The 12,101-nt window shown below is 45.0% G+C and overlaps 1 protein-coding gene across 2 annotated transcripts in view; it reads right to left on the bottom strand.

The window, feature by feature from the left end:
* Nucleotides 1-9,490, bottom strand: part of DCBLD1 (discoidin, CUB and LCCL domain containing 1) — a 72,330-nt gene extending 62,840 nt beyond the window's left edge. The window contains exon 1 of one of the 2 annotated variants that reach the window (XM_066373384.1): nucleotides 9,169-9,489. In XM_066373384.1, the coding sequence (XP_066229481.1) occupies nucleotides 9,169-9,421 (253 nt within the window). In that variant the 5' untranslated portion in view covers nucleotides 9,422-9,489. Of the gene's footprint in view, nucleotides 1-9,168 lie in introns of both variants that reach the window. The other variant, XM_066373385.1, reaches the window with a different exon arrangement.
* Between the last annotated feature and the right edge of the window lie 2,611 nt (nucleotides 9,491-12,101).

Genomic DNA, 12,101 nt, shown 5'->3' on the forward strand with positions numbered 1-12,101 from the left:
GAGTAGACAGTATATAAGTGTGCACTGTTATGTGTGTGCATGTTTATTTGTTATGGAGATATATATTTGTATGTGGCATGTATGTGTGCCAAAAATGTCTTTAGTGGTTCTCTGTATAACATCTTCTTTGCAAGGTTATGGTATGTCAGGACAATATTATTTGTCAATACCCTGCTTATTCCACAACTGCTCTGCCTTGTAAGCATTAGGAAGATCTTTGGGAAAACATACAGAAAAAAAAAATCTCTATCCTAAAAGAAACTTATTCTTTTGTTTTTTAAGCTCCAGTGTAGCTTTATAAAATGGAAGAAATGGGATAACATGGAACCAATTAACTTTTGCCTTATTTCAATGTTATTTGCTGCTTTTTCTACCAAAACAAAATCAACCTAACCTGAAATGACCATATATAAGACATAAGACATTTCTGCAAACATAGGGTATACTTGCACACAGCATGTAGCTCCCAAGGAAATAGTTCATAAAAACTAGATTAATAGATCAAATAGAATTGGCAGTAACTAGTCAAGGCATACATGGCAATATGGCTTAGAATAGTGCTAATGTCACAAATGTTTAACACTGTCCTGAAATGATCTTCACGGTAAAATAGGCCCCCGATGAACTCCGTGCATAAGCATCTGCAGATCTTAGGGGACCACTACCCTCCTGGTCCAAATCAGTACACCACTGCTCCTCTGCCAGCATCTCTAACTCAGGGCAGCTATCCTGGTGTTTCCTGCAAAGGAGGCGCAGAGATTCCCAACCCTCATTAGAGCTGAATTTAGTTATTTTCTTGAATACCTCCACAGTGTTTCCTAAGACATCACAATAGTCATGCACGTGTAATTTCTCTTTAAACAATTTAGTGAACATCACCCTTCACCTCATTCTCTGAAACCTCAGCACAGTGTTCATGTGCTGCCTCAGGACCTGCTCCGTTTCCGACCTGCGCCGGTTCACCCCTCCTTAGGCAACCTGGTGGTCCTCCGCTCCCGGGAGGTCACCATATTGATGCCGAACTTAGTGCGGACACCCGATCGGCATAGCGCACTACAGCCCGGAACTCCTGGGCTCAAGCCATCCTCCCGCCTCAGCCTCCCGAGTAGCTGGGACTACAGGCGCGCGCCACCACGCCCGGCTCATGTGCTAACTCAGGAAACAGTTCTCTGGAGCCTATTATCTACCAGGCGCTGTACCAGGCCCTGGTGGTGACTAAAAAAAGGCTCCATTTTGTCTCTAATCTCATGGATCCTTTAGCCTCTCTCCCACTCCACTCCTGCCCCTAAATAAAACCTCTTCTCTTCAACTCCTTCTGAAAGGCAAGGCTGGCAGCTGGTTCCACAGTTAAAATTCATTTTCACATCAGGTTAGAAAGTGCCATTTCATCTGCATGAGTTAAGTCTCTCCCACCCCCTCACCCCCAAGGCAAACAACTATTTTTTTATACACACGAGGTAGAGAAGGAACATCTGGAAGATGACATCAACATGACTCTTCAGTTGCAAAAAGGCAAAATTACTCCTAGTCAAGTAATAATAATTTAAAAGAGCAATCTGGGAGTCTGCCTATACTTTTCCTTTCACCCTCCGTGCCAGACTTCGAATAGAGCAGAATGGATTCCTCTATTTTAAATCTGTACTCTCAGACGTTTTATTTACAAACAGCAGTTGGACTAGACATATAATTTTATTACGGGTTTTGATTTTCAACTAGAGTCAGCTCTGAGTCTTTAACAACAGGGCAGCAGCTGTGTCTTCCCTGCCGTCTCACCCCATCCACGCTGAGCACCCACCTGTCTTCTACTGAACACCCATACCCACGGAGCACCGGCGCATGCTGACCACGGTTCACACTGCAAAGCTTTTCGCGGGCCTTGTATTCTTGTAAGGGAAATACAAAGAAATTAACTAAATGTATAAATTATATACTCTGATGGAAAATGGTAAATGCTCTAGAGACAGGTGAACGCAGGAAAAGGAATACTGTATGGAGTTCTGGGGGTGATGAGTGGGATACATATGGTAAAGGACCCCTGCCCCAAAAAGGCAACAGTTGAATAAAGATGAAGGAGAGGGAGTTGTCTATGTATTTGGGGCAAGACCGTTCCAGGCAGGGAGAGTGGGACATGCTAAGGCTCTGAGGTAGAAGGGTGCCTGACACCTTTGAGAAATAGCAAGACAGCGGCATGACTGGGAATGTGGGCAGGTATGCTGAAGGATGAAGTTTGAGAGGCGTGGGGGAAGCAGAACAAAAGTGCCCCATGTCTGTCAGATGAACAGTAATAATGGTAATAAACAGTAGTAAATAGTAAGAGAGTTGGCGTTTATTGACCTCTTACTATGCGCTAAGTGCAATTCCAGATGGGTTATGTGTATTAGTTCCTTAAAAATGCAAAACAATTTGCTGCTCTAATATGCATAGAATTGACTTTATGCTTCAAGACACACAGAGTAGTAGGTTCAAAACTCTCTAGAAAATACTTTCCTGCCTGACCAGGTGGTGGCACAGTGGATAGAGCGTTGGACTGGGATGTGGAGGACCCAGGTTTGAGACCCTGAGGTCGCCAGCTTGAGCGTGGGCTCATCTGGTTTGAGCAAAGCTCACCAGCTTGGACCCAAGGTCGCTGGCTCGAGCAATGAGTCACTCGGTCTGCTATAGTCCCCCGGTCAAGGCATACATGAGAAAGCAATCGATGAACAACTAAGGTGTCGCAACGAAAAACTAATGATTGATGCTTCTCATCTCTCTTTGTTCCTGTCTGTCCCTATCTATCCCTCTCTCTGACTCTCCTTCTGTCTCTGTGAAAAAGAAAAAAAGAAAATACTTTCCTGAAAAAGTAATTTTGCTGTAACATGACTAAAATCTTTGCTAAATGCTACAATTAATTTAACTTCTTCATTAATCTTAAAACATAATTTCTTGTAAATGTCAGATATGTTTCTTATTTTATGTATATATGAATGTTTATATTATTACTTGACTAGGAGTAATGTTTATTTCAAGTCCTTGTCAGCACAAGGTTAAGGGTCCAATTCATGCAATGAAAAGTTGATAAATACAGTGGTACCTTGAGATACAAGCAGGTACCTGGAGATACCAACATACAAAAAAAAATTTTTTAAGATACAAGCTGTGACTCAGTCTATATTTTTGTTCAAGATCCAAGTGAAATTCCGAGATATGAGTCGTGATTCGGGAAGCTGCCGCTAGCTGGCGCATTGGCACATGGGTCCAGTATCGACAGCACAACACCAGTATCTCGTTCTTTCTCACATGTTACCTGCAGAATCAAGTAGAATCTCGTGTGCTGTACTCGTTGTTACATCATTTTTGCATTTTTTACTAACTATTTTTGTGTGCTATCATGGGGCCGAAGAAAGTGAGTGTAAAGTACAGTGGTGAGAGGAAAAGAGAATGATGTCAATAGAAGTAAAGCAAGCAATAATAGGAAAACATGAGTGTGGTGTACGAGTGATTGAACTGGCAAGGCTGTACGACCACAATACATCTACTATTTGTACCATCCTTAAACAAAAGGATGCCACCAAAAGCGCAAATCCAGCAAAAGGAACTACAATTCTGTCCCAATTAAGGACAAATATCCATGAAGAAATGGAGAAGCTTCTGTTGGTGTGGGTGAAAGAGAAAGAGCTGGCAGGAGATACAGTGACAGAGACTGTAATATGGGAAAAGGCACGTATTATTTACGGCGACTTGAAGAAAAAAGAACCATCAACCTCAAAAGAGGCAGCTGAAGATACGTTTGTTTAAGGCAAGTCACGGCTGGTTTGAAAATTTCAAGAAGAGATCTGGCATCCACTCAGTGGTGAGGCATGGTGAAGCTGCGAGTGCTGACGTTAAGGCAGCTGAGGAGTACATCGCACGTTTTGCTGCGCTGATCGCAAAGGAAGGCTACATCCCCCAACAAGTGTTCAACTGTGATGAAACAGGATTGTTTTGGAAAAAAATGCCGCAGAGGACTTTCATCACTGAGAGGAGGAGAAGCTGCCAGGCCATAAACCCATGAAGGACCGTCTGACCCTTGCTTTGCATGCAAATGCTGGTGGTGACTGTACAGTAAAGCCACTGCTAGTGTATCATTCCGAAAATCCCCGAGCCTTTCAGACTCAAAAGATTCTTAAAGAAAAACTGCAGGTTATGTGGCATGCCAATGCTAGGGCATGGGTTACTCGGCAGTTTTTTATTGAATGGGTAAATCTCATCTTTGGTCCTGCAGTGAAGAAATATCTTCAAGAAAATAAACTCCCGATGAAAGCATTACTAATCCTTGAAAATGCTCCAGCCCACCCACCTGGTCTTGAAGATGACATTCTTAATGAGTTAAAATTCGTGAAAATCCTCTACCTCCCACCCAACATGACTTCAGTCTTGCAACCTATAAATCAGCAGGTATTTCCAACTTTATTTATTTTTTTGTTTTTTTATTTTTTTGTATTTTTCTGAAGCTAGAAACGGGGAGAGACAGTCAGACAGACTCCCGCATGCGCCCGACCGGGATCCACCCGGCATGCCCACCAGGGGATGACGCTCTGCCCACCAGGGGGCGATGCTCTGCCCCTCCGGGGCGTCGCTCTGTTGCGACCAGAGCCACTCTAGCACCTGGGGCAGAGGCCAAGGAGCCATCTCCAGTGCCCGGGCCATCTTTGCTCCAATGGAGCCTTGGCTGAGGGAGGGGAAGAGAGAGACAGAGAGGAAGGAGAAGGGGAGGGGTGGAGAAGCAGATGGGCGCTTCTCCTGTGTGCCCTGGCCGGGAATCGAACCCGGGACTTCTGCACGCCAGGCCGATGCTCTACCACTGAGCCAAACGGCCAGGGCCTATTTCCAACTTTAAAAAACTTTATACAAAGCCCTTGTTCTGCCTTTGCTTTGAAGTGACTGAGAGTACAAATCTAACCCTTTGAGAGTTTTGGAAATATCGCTACAACATCGTGATATGTTGGTGCATTATTGACTTGGCATGGCAAGAGGTTACAAGAAGAACCTTGAAAAAAAAAAAAAAAAGAAGAACCTTGAACTTGGCATGGAAAAAGTTATGGCCTGATGTTGTTGCAGACAGGGACTTCGAAGGATTCGAACCAGAGACCGAGACTGAGGTAGAAGCGTTGGAGGAGATTGTGTCCCTCGGAAAGTTGATGGGTCTGGAGGTAGATGAGCGTGATGTAAACGAGCTCATTGAGGAACATGAGGAGGAACTCTCAACTGAGTAGTTGAAGGAGCTACAGATGATGCAACATACGGAACTTTTGCAAGAGATTAGTAGTGAGGAGGAGGTAGAGTCAGAGGAAGTGATTTCTACAAGTAAAATTAAAGACATGCTGGCAATGTGGGAGAAGCTTTCAAGTTTCGTTGAAAAGAAACACCCAGAAAAAGTTTCAACTGGTTGTGCTTCAGCACTTTTTAATGACACTTGTTTGTCACATTTCCATAACATTTTAAAAGGCAGGCAAAAGCAAACCTCTTTGGATAGATTTGTATTCAAAAGTCCTGCAAGTAAAAGTGCTGAAAGTGCAGCCAAAAAGGCAAAAACAGGTGATAATTAAATGAAAAATATGTAATGTTAAGTTTAGGTTAAGTTTAAAGTTAAGAAAGTGTATTTTTTTACAATTAGGTTTTTGTGGTTTCATTTTAAGTAAAGAAAATGCAGTTTTAGTTTTGTTTAAAGTAAAGAAATGCAGTTTTAGTTTATATTTAGTGTTAAGAAAGTGCAGTTTTAGTTTACGTGTCTACAGTTGCCTGCATCCCTTCCTCCCTCCCTCCCTCCTCCACCATTCACCTCTGTTAGCCACACTCATCTGTCTCCAAAGTAAGAATACAGTACTAAATAATACTTTTTCCTTTTATTTCATATATTTTATTATGCATTGGTAAAGTGTGTTTCTTAATAAAAAATGTCTTTTTTCATAATTTAGGATGGTTTGGGGATGTTTCACGGGGCTGGAACAGATTAAATCTATTTCAGTTATTTTAAATGGGAGGAATTTGTTTGATACACGAGTTGACTGACTTATGAGCTCGGTTACAGAACGAATTAAACTCGTATCTCAAGGCGCCACTGTACAGCTTGAGACACTATTCAGAGTTCAAGTCCTGCTTTAATAATATCCTTTGATTTGTTTGATGAAACCTTTAACATAAAGTCTTTCTTTCCTGAAATACATAGTGTGCCTTAATGTTCGAGTGTTACAAATTACATCTACTGGAGACAAAATATATGGTACTTACTGTTCTTCTGGCATGTTCTTTTCTTTCTGCTGTACTTTCACTTAAAAGGCATCCTTGCCCTGGCCGGTTTGCTCAGCGGTAGAGCGTCGGCCTAGCGTGCGGAGGACCCGGGTTCGATTCCCGGCCAGGGCACACAGGAGAAGCGCCCATTTGCTTCTCCACCCCTCCGCCGCGCTTTCCTCTCTGTCTCTCTCTTCCCCTCCTGCAGCCAAGGCTCCATTGGAGCAAAGATGGCCCGGGCGCTGGGGATGGCTCTGGGGCCTCTGCCTCAGGCGCTAGAGTGGCTCTGGTCGCAATATGGCGACACCCACGATGGGCAGAGCATCGCCCCCTGGTGGGCAGAGCGTCGCCCCATGGTGGGCGTGCCGGGTGGATCCCGGTCGGGTGCATGCGGGAGTCTGTCTGACTGTCTCTCCCTGTTTCCAGCTTCAGAAAAATGAAAAAAAAAAAAAAAAAAAGGCATCCTTACATATAGAAATAAGCATGCCAAGAGACCTGGGCTTACTAAAGAAAATTAATTAGTGGAAGCACCAGACATACCTTCATGTAGAACTTCAGTAGATTTTATTACTTAGTTGCCATTAATTAGAAAGTAATTTGAAATGATCTCCTAAACACTAAAAGATTATTCGGCTCAACCCAAGAGACAGTTATTGAACACCTCTGTCAGGTGCTAGGAAGATATAGACAATCTTAGCTGTTCTTCTCAGGAATTTACAGTGTACAGGCTGATAGAATCTCAGACCTTAGAGACGGAAGGTAAGTCTGGGAGAGTGCACACAATGATACAGAAGGTGCTGGAGTTTGTGCTTACTTTTTAAGAAGTCACTGATCAACATTAGTAGGTATCAGCTCTCCCATGTTTAGCCAAATATAAAGGAATGATGACTTAAGAACAGACCTTCTAATATTCTAATGTTAAATTGTCTATGATGCAGATGGTAGCACTTTATCAAAATTCTAACATCATAAAGTGTTTCTAGTATCTCAATGCTGATTTGAATCAGAATTACCTGGGAGAACTTATTAAAAGCACATATTCCCAGGCCCCACCCTTTGGAAATTCTGATTCACAATACGGTGCTGGGGCTTTATAACCTCCAGGAGAGAGTGGTGATCTGGCAGGCTGGGGACACAAGAAGCACCAGGCTAAGCTGACTCCAAAAACAATAGAGGTAAAATGTAATAAATGTCTTCTCATCAAAAACAAACTGTTGTGCTAAGCCTGCCCTCTGATCTTCTAAACACTGAGAACATTAATGTCCCTTCTGACAGCACCCAACTTTATAGCCAGCAGCATATCTCAAGACCCAAAGTGGGTATGCATTTAGTTCATGGAAACTTGAAAAATAAGTGACTGAGGGCTAAAAAGGAAAATCACACGTGAGAAATATGCAAAAACTCACTGACTATACCACTTCGCTCAAGAGGTATCAGAACTGGAGTTCCTAGATTTTTTTTTTCCAGTAAATGTCCAAAATCTAAGTTTTACTTTCTTTGTCACTGACCACTCACACCTTTATTGGTTCTTTTACCATCCTAAATATATAGGATGTTCCATGGAAGCTCCAATGACAATGTCTTCTTCCACCAGTCAGGCTCAGTAGTCCCAAATTTGAAGCTCGGTGAGAATCTGGGCGATCACACACTTGTCACCAGAGAACTGGTCTACAAAGTGCCCAGTTAATAGCTGGAATGACTATAACACCTGAAACTTTATTTGGAAAGATTGGGTGACAGTTTTGGCCAGATTAGTACAGGGGCACATTATTGGAGTGATTCACAGATGTGCAGTATTAAACGTGGATCTTCAAATAGGAACTTGAGAAACATTTCTTAATGTTTAAAACACCCATGATCAAAATCCCATATATTAAAAATTTTACAATATGCCTAGAATTCTGCTACAGTGACAAGACCGATCTCCTGTAAACTTTAGCATTAAAAAAATGAATTGGTATGTAAGCAAACTTGTAACCACTACCAAGACCTTGAGTATCCATGTTTCAGACTGGGAATGGATATTAGGTTTGGGGGGGGGGAGGGGAGAAAATGCCAGTTTTGGGTTAAATTTTTATTCTTGTCTCAGAAAACATGGGATGGAGGAGCTGTCAAAATATTCTGGATAGGTTCACTGCTATTAAACAACTACCGTTGTACAGGGGCAGAAGTAGGGGAGGAGAGGATCAAAAACTGAACAAACTCCACAGAAAGTTGCCCCTTGCTATCAATAAAGAGCGAATTATCAAGGATATGCCTAGACTGGTACAGTTTACTGCTTCAATCTGGTGGAAATGCAGAGGTAAACTCAGTTGTGAGTTAATTAGCTCCAACTGGAAGCCAAGAACCAGGTCCAGAGAAAGATCAGCCTGGGTGGGAGCTGACTCGCTCTTACCCCCAGAAGGAGCCGAGCCACCTGAATCCCACTCGGGCACAGGCAGCACACTGGTGACGGCACCGCAGTCGGGCCAGCCGCGGGCAAACATCTCCCTACTGCTCCAGCTGGGCAGGGGAGAGAGGCGACCAGGAGGGCCCGGCCGCCCAACCGCTGAGCAGCTCGGTCCAAAGGACGCCTGAGAGCAGCGTCCTCGCTCACGACCCTCGCCTAAGGCGGCCAGGGTCGCCCGCTCGCGATCCCTGGGCCATGTCACTTCTCCCCGGGCCGGTGCAGTCAGGAAGTCTGGAAACCACGAAGTGGGGCTGCGAGGGGGGAAAGTGGGGAAGCACCAAGTTGATTCTCTGGTTTGAGGGGCAAAGAGGAGTTTGGTGGGGCAGCAATCGCAATGCAGTAACTTATTTTTCACTCGAGCTGCGTCGGCCAGAGAGAGCAGGACTCCGCGGGGTGCAGCCAGCGACTCCGAATCCCCCCGCGCGCGGTCCCGCCAGGCCCCGCCCGCCGCCCCCCGGACGCTCCCCACTCACCCGGCTCCTCCGCCTGCAGCCGGCGCGGGGCGGAGAGCGCGAGCAGCAGGGCCAGGAGGCCGCACCGGGCAGCCCCCGCCAGCGCGCAGCCGCCGCGGGCGCCGAGCACCATGGCCCCGCTGGGCGCCAGCTTGGCAGGCTCGGCTTCCCTTCGGCGGGCGCAGCGCCCCCGCTGCCCCGGCCGGGCCGCCTCCTCCGCGGCTGAGCGCGGCGCCGGGACTGGGCGAAGCCGCCGCCCGGCTCCGAATCCCATTGGGGCGGCCCCGGCCCAGCCCGGCGCGGGTGTCTCCCGCCCCGCCCCGCTCAGCCCGGCGCGCCGGCCCCCGAAGGAGGAAGTTGCACTCCCCGGGCCGCTGCTGTCCGCGGGGCTGGAGGCGTACCCGCAGCTCCCAGCTCTCACACTCCCATTTTCCTCCGCTCCTCCTCCCCTATGCACGTGAACCTGGGAGCGCGGAGGACACCTAGCCGTGAGACCTGCCCCGGGACGCGCCGTGTCCGGGTCCTCCCCAGAGTGCCTGAGCGCGCGCTGGGGAAGCCAGAAAGGCGTGGGCATGCCCCCGAGGGGCTCGAAACATTGTGATGATCGGATGGTGATGATGACATTTAAAATCCAAGTCAAATTAATTAATCCATCCTCTCATTTGTCCGTCCATCCATCTACCCATTCATTCGAGTTAAGACCCGGCAGTGTGACTGCCGGCCACAGTGCCATTTGCAATCGGTGACAGGAAGAATGCCAGTTAAGCACATTCCAAGAGATCGAATTAGATGGCGGTTGAGAAGACTGTGGCAGGGAGAGGAGGAATCAGCCAGGAAAGGCCTCACTTAAAAAGTGACATCTAAACTGAAACTCAGGGTGAGTGGAACTTGGGAAAGCAGAAGGTGAGGGGGCAGAAAAACAGGCACAGTGTGCCAAGGAGCTGAGAGAGGAAAGGGCCAGCCAGGGCGGCTGCAGCAGGGTAAACAGGTGGGTGCATGGCCAGACATGGAAGCCCTAGCAACAGAACTGGAACCAGCGGGAATGATGAGGACCTGGCGGGGGGGCGGGGAGGGGGGAACCACCTGAAGGATGTTTAACTTGATCCTTAGAGCAATGAACAACTACGAAAGGTTCAGACAGAGGAGTGATCAAATCTGATTCTCTGGGTGGGCGTGTGGAGGTCTTGAAGGACAGCAAGTTGAAAAAGTGGAGAATTACAGGGTTATTGAAAGGAGAAGTAGCAGTGGAAATGAACAAGGAGAGAATAAGTATATATAATAAACACTCTATGATGTCTCCAGTACGGTGGCCGTCCTCTCGGGCTTTGTCTGCGTGCTACCTAGCCCCACCATTTCTTGGAGCCCTGCAGTTTTCCTGGCTACTCTCAGCCAAAGTTACACCTGCAGGTGCGGAGAGGAGGAAGTATTGAGGAAGTATTGGAGACGAGGAGAAACAAGTCCTTCCCGGGTCATGTACTGGCGGTCACGTGCTCTTTGGATACCCGAAGAGATTCCTTTCATACATATATTCCTTTTTTTCCATCTTTACTTTTAAACTAAATAAAAACGCTATAAAATCTCAAATGAGATTTTCTTTGGGGTTTTGCTTTCTCAATAGCAGCTGAGTTTAGAGAAAAGAACTTGGGCATTGGAAACGAAACTCATCCAAAGTCTGATTCCTGGATCAGCCACTGATAGGGATTGATTCATTCTCTCTGGGCCTCAGTTTCTTTGAAGAGTAGGTTTATCACACTTGTCTTGAAAGTAGATTCACACCCATGAAAATATTGAATATTCTCACATGCAAACTTAAAAAGATATCTTTGATCTGTTGAATCACTTCCTATCTCCAGCTCTCCCTGTCTCCCTATTCTCTTTATTCTTTCTAAGAAGGTGAGTTTGGGCAGCTGTTGCTGGTCTGACAGGTGTGGCTCTGTGAGCTATGCATGAAGAAAGACAATGGGAGCATTGATTGCTAGTGAGGAATTCACAGGGTAAGGCAGGTGGGATCCCAGGGTTGACCTTTCCCATCTAGGTAATACCTTGATAGGAATGAAGTAATCTATTCTACCCTAGAATCCTTATCCAGGACAGGGGAGAGATTTGAGATCTGGTAACAATGAGAAAACAAAGGCCAGCTGATCCTAGAGCTTTTATTATGCTATTTCTTCTTTGAAAAATAAAAGAAAATCTCTAGTTTAAAGCACAGTAAAAGAAAAATATGAAAATATAGCAGGTTATCAATTATATTTTGTATATAATAAAATTAATAAGCCAGATTGAATTAATATACTGTACTTTGACTACATACATGTTTATGTGGAGCATGTGTACTTATTTTATTATTAAGAAGATTTTCATTTTGATTTTTTTCTGTTATAATGCATTAAGGGATCTCAAAACTTTACATAAAATAATATTTTTCATTAAGAAGAATTAGAATTGTCAGGATCTACCTAGAACGTCTCACATGGTAAGATTCAAGAACTGCTCATCATGTGGAACACGTGTCTGGAAGGGACTCCATCACAGGCTATTTCACATTTTAACCCCCCCCTCCCATCACTTACCATCCAGGCTTTCCTTATTTTGCATATCTTACTGCACTTTATGCTCATATTTACTAGCTCTTCTGTAATAAATAGAAGACAACTGGTCAGGTCTGCCTTGTTTTATATATAAAATAACTATTCTGTATGGCTTAGCCTTAGGTAAGAAAGAATTTGAACAAACTGTAAGCCTAGTATTTTTCCACAGTTGTTACAAAGCTTTAGATTGTAGTTCAGTTTGATAGCCTAATCAATTTTATCTTTAACATTTCATAATGCAGCTCTATGAAGAAGACCTAAAGAGATATACATTTGAGGCCTTTAAAGGTGTCTACTTCTTGAATATTTTCCCTTTTCCAGTCAACTCATAAATATATTAAAAACATTTTCTATATGTGAAACAAA

The sequence above is a fragment of the Saccopteryx leptura genome, chromosome 3 (assembly GCF_036850995.1).
Source record: "Saccopteryx leptura isolate mSacLep1 chromosome 3, mSacLep1_pri_phased_curated, whole genome shotgun sequence".
Taxonomy (NCBI): Eukaryota; Metazoa; Chordata; class Mammalia; order Chiroptera; family Emballonuridae; genus Saccopteryx; species Saccopteryx leptura.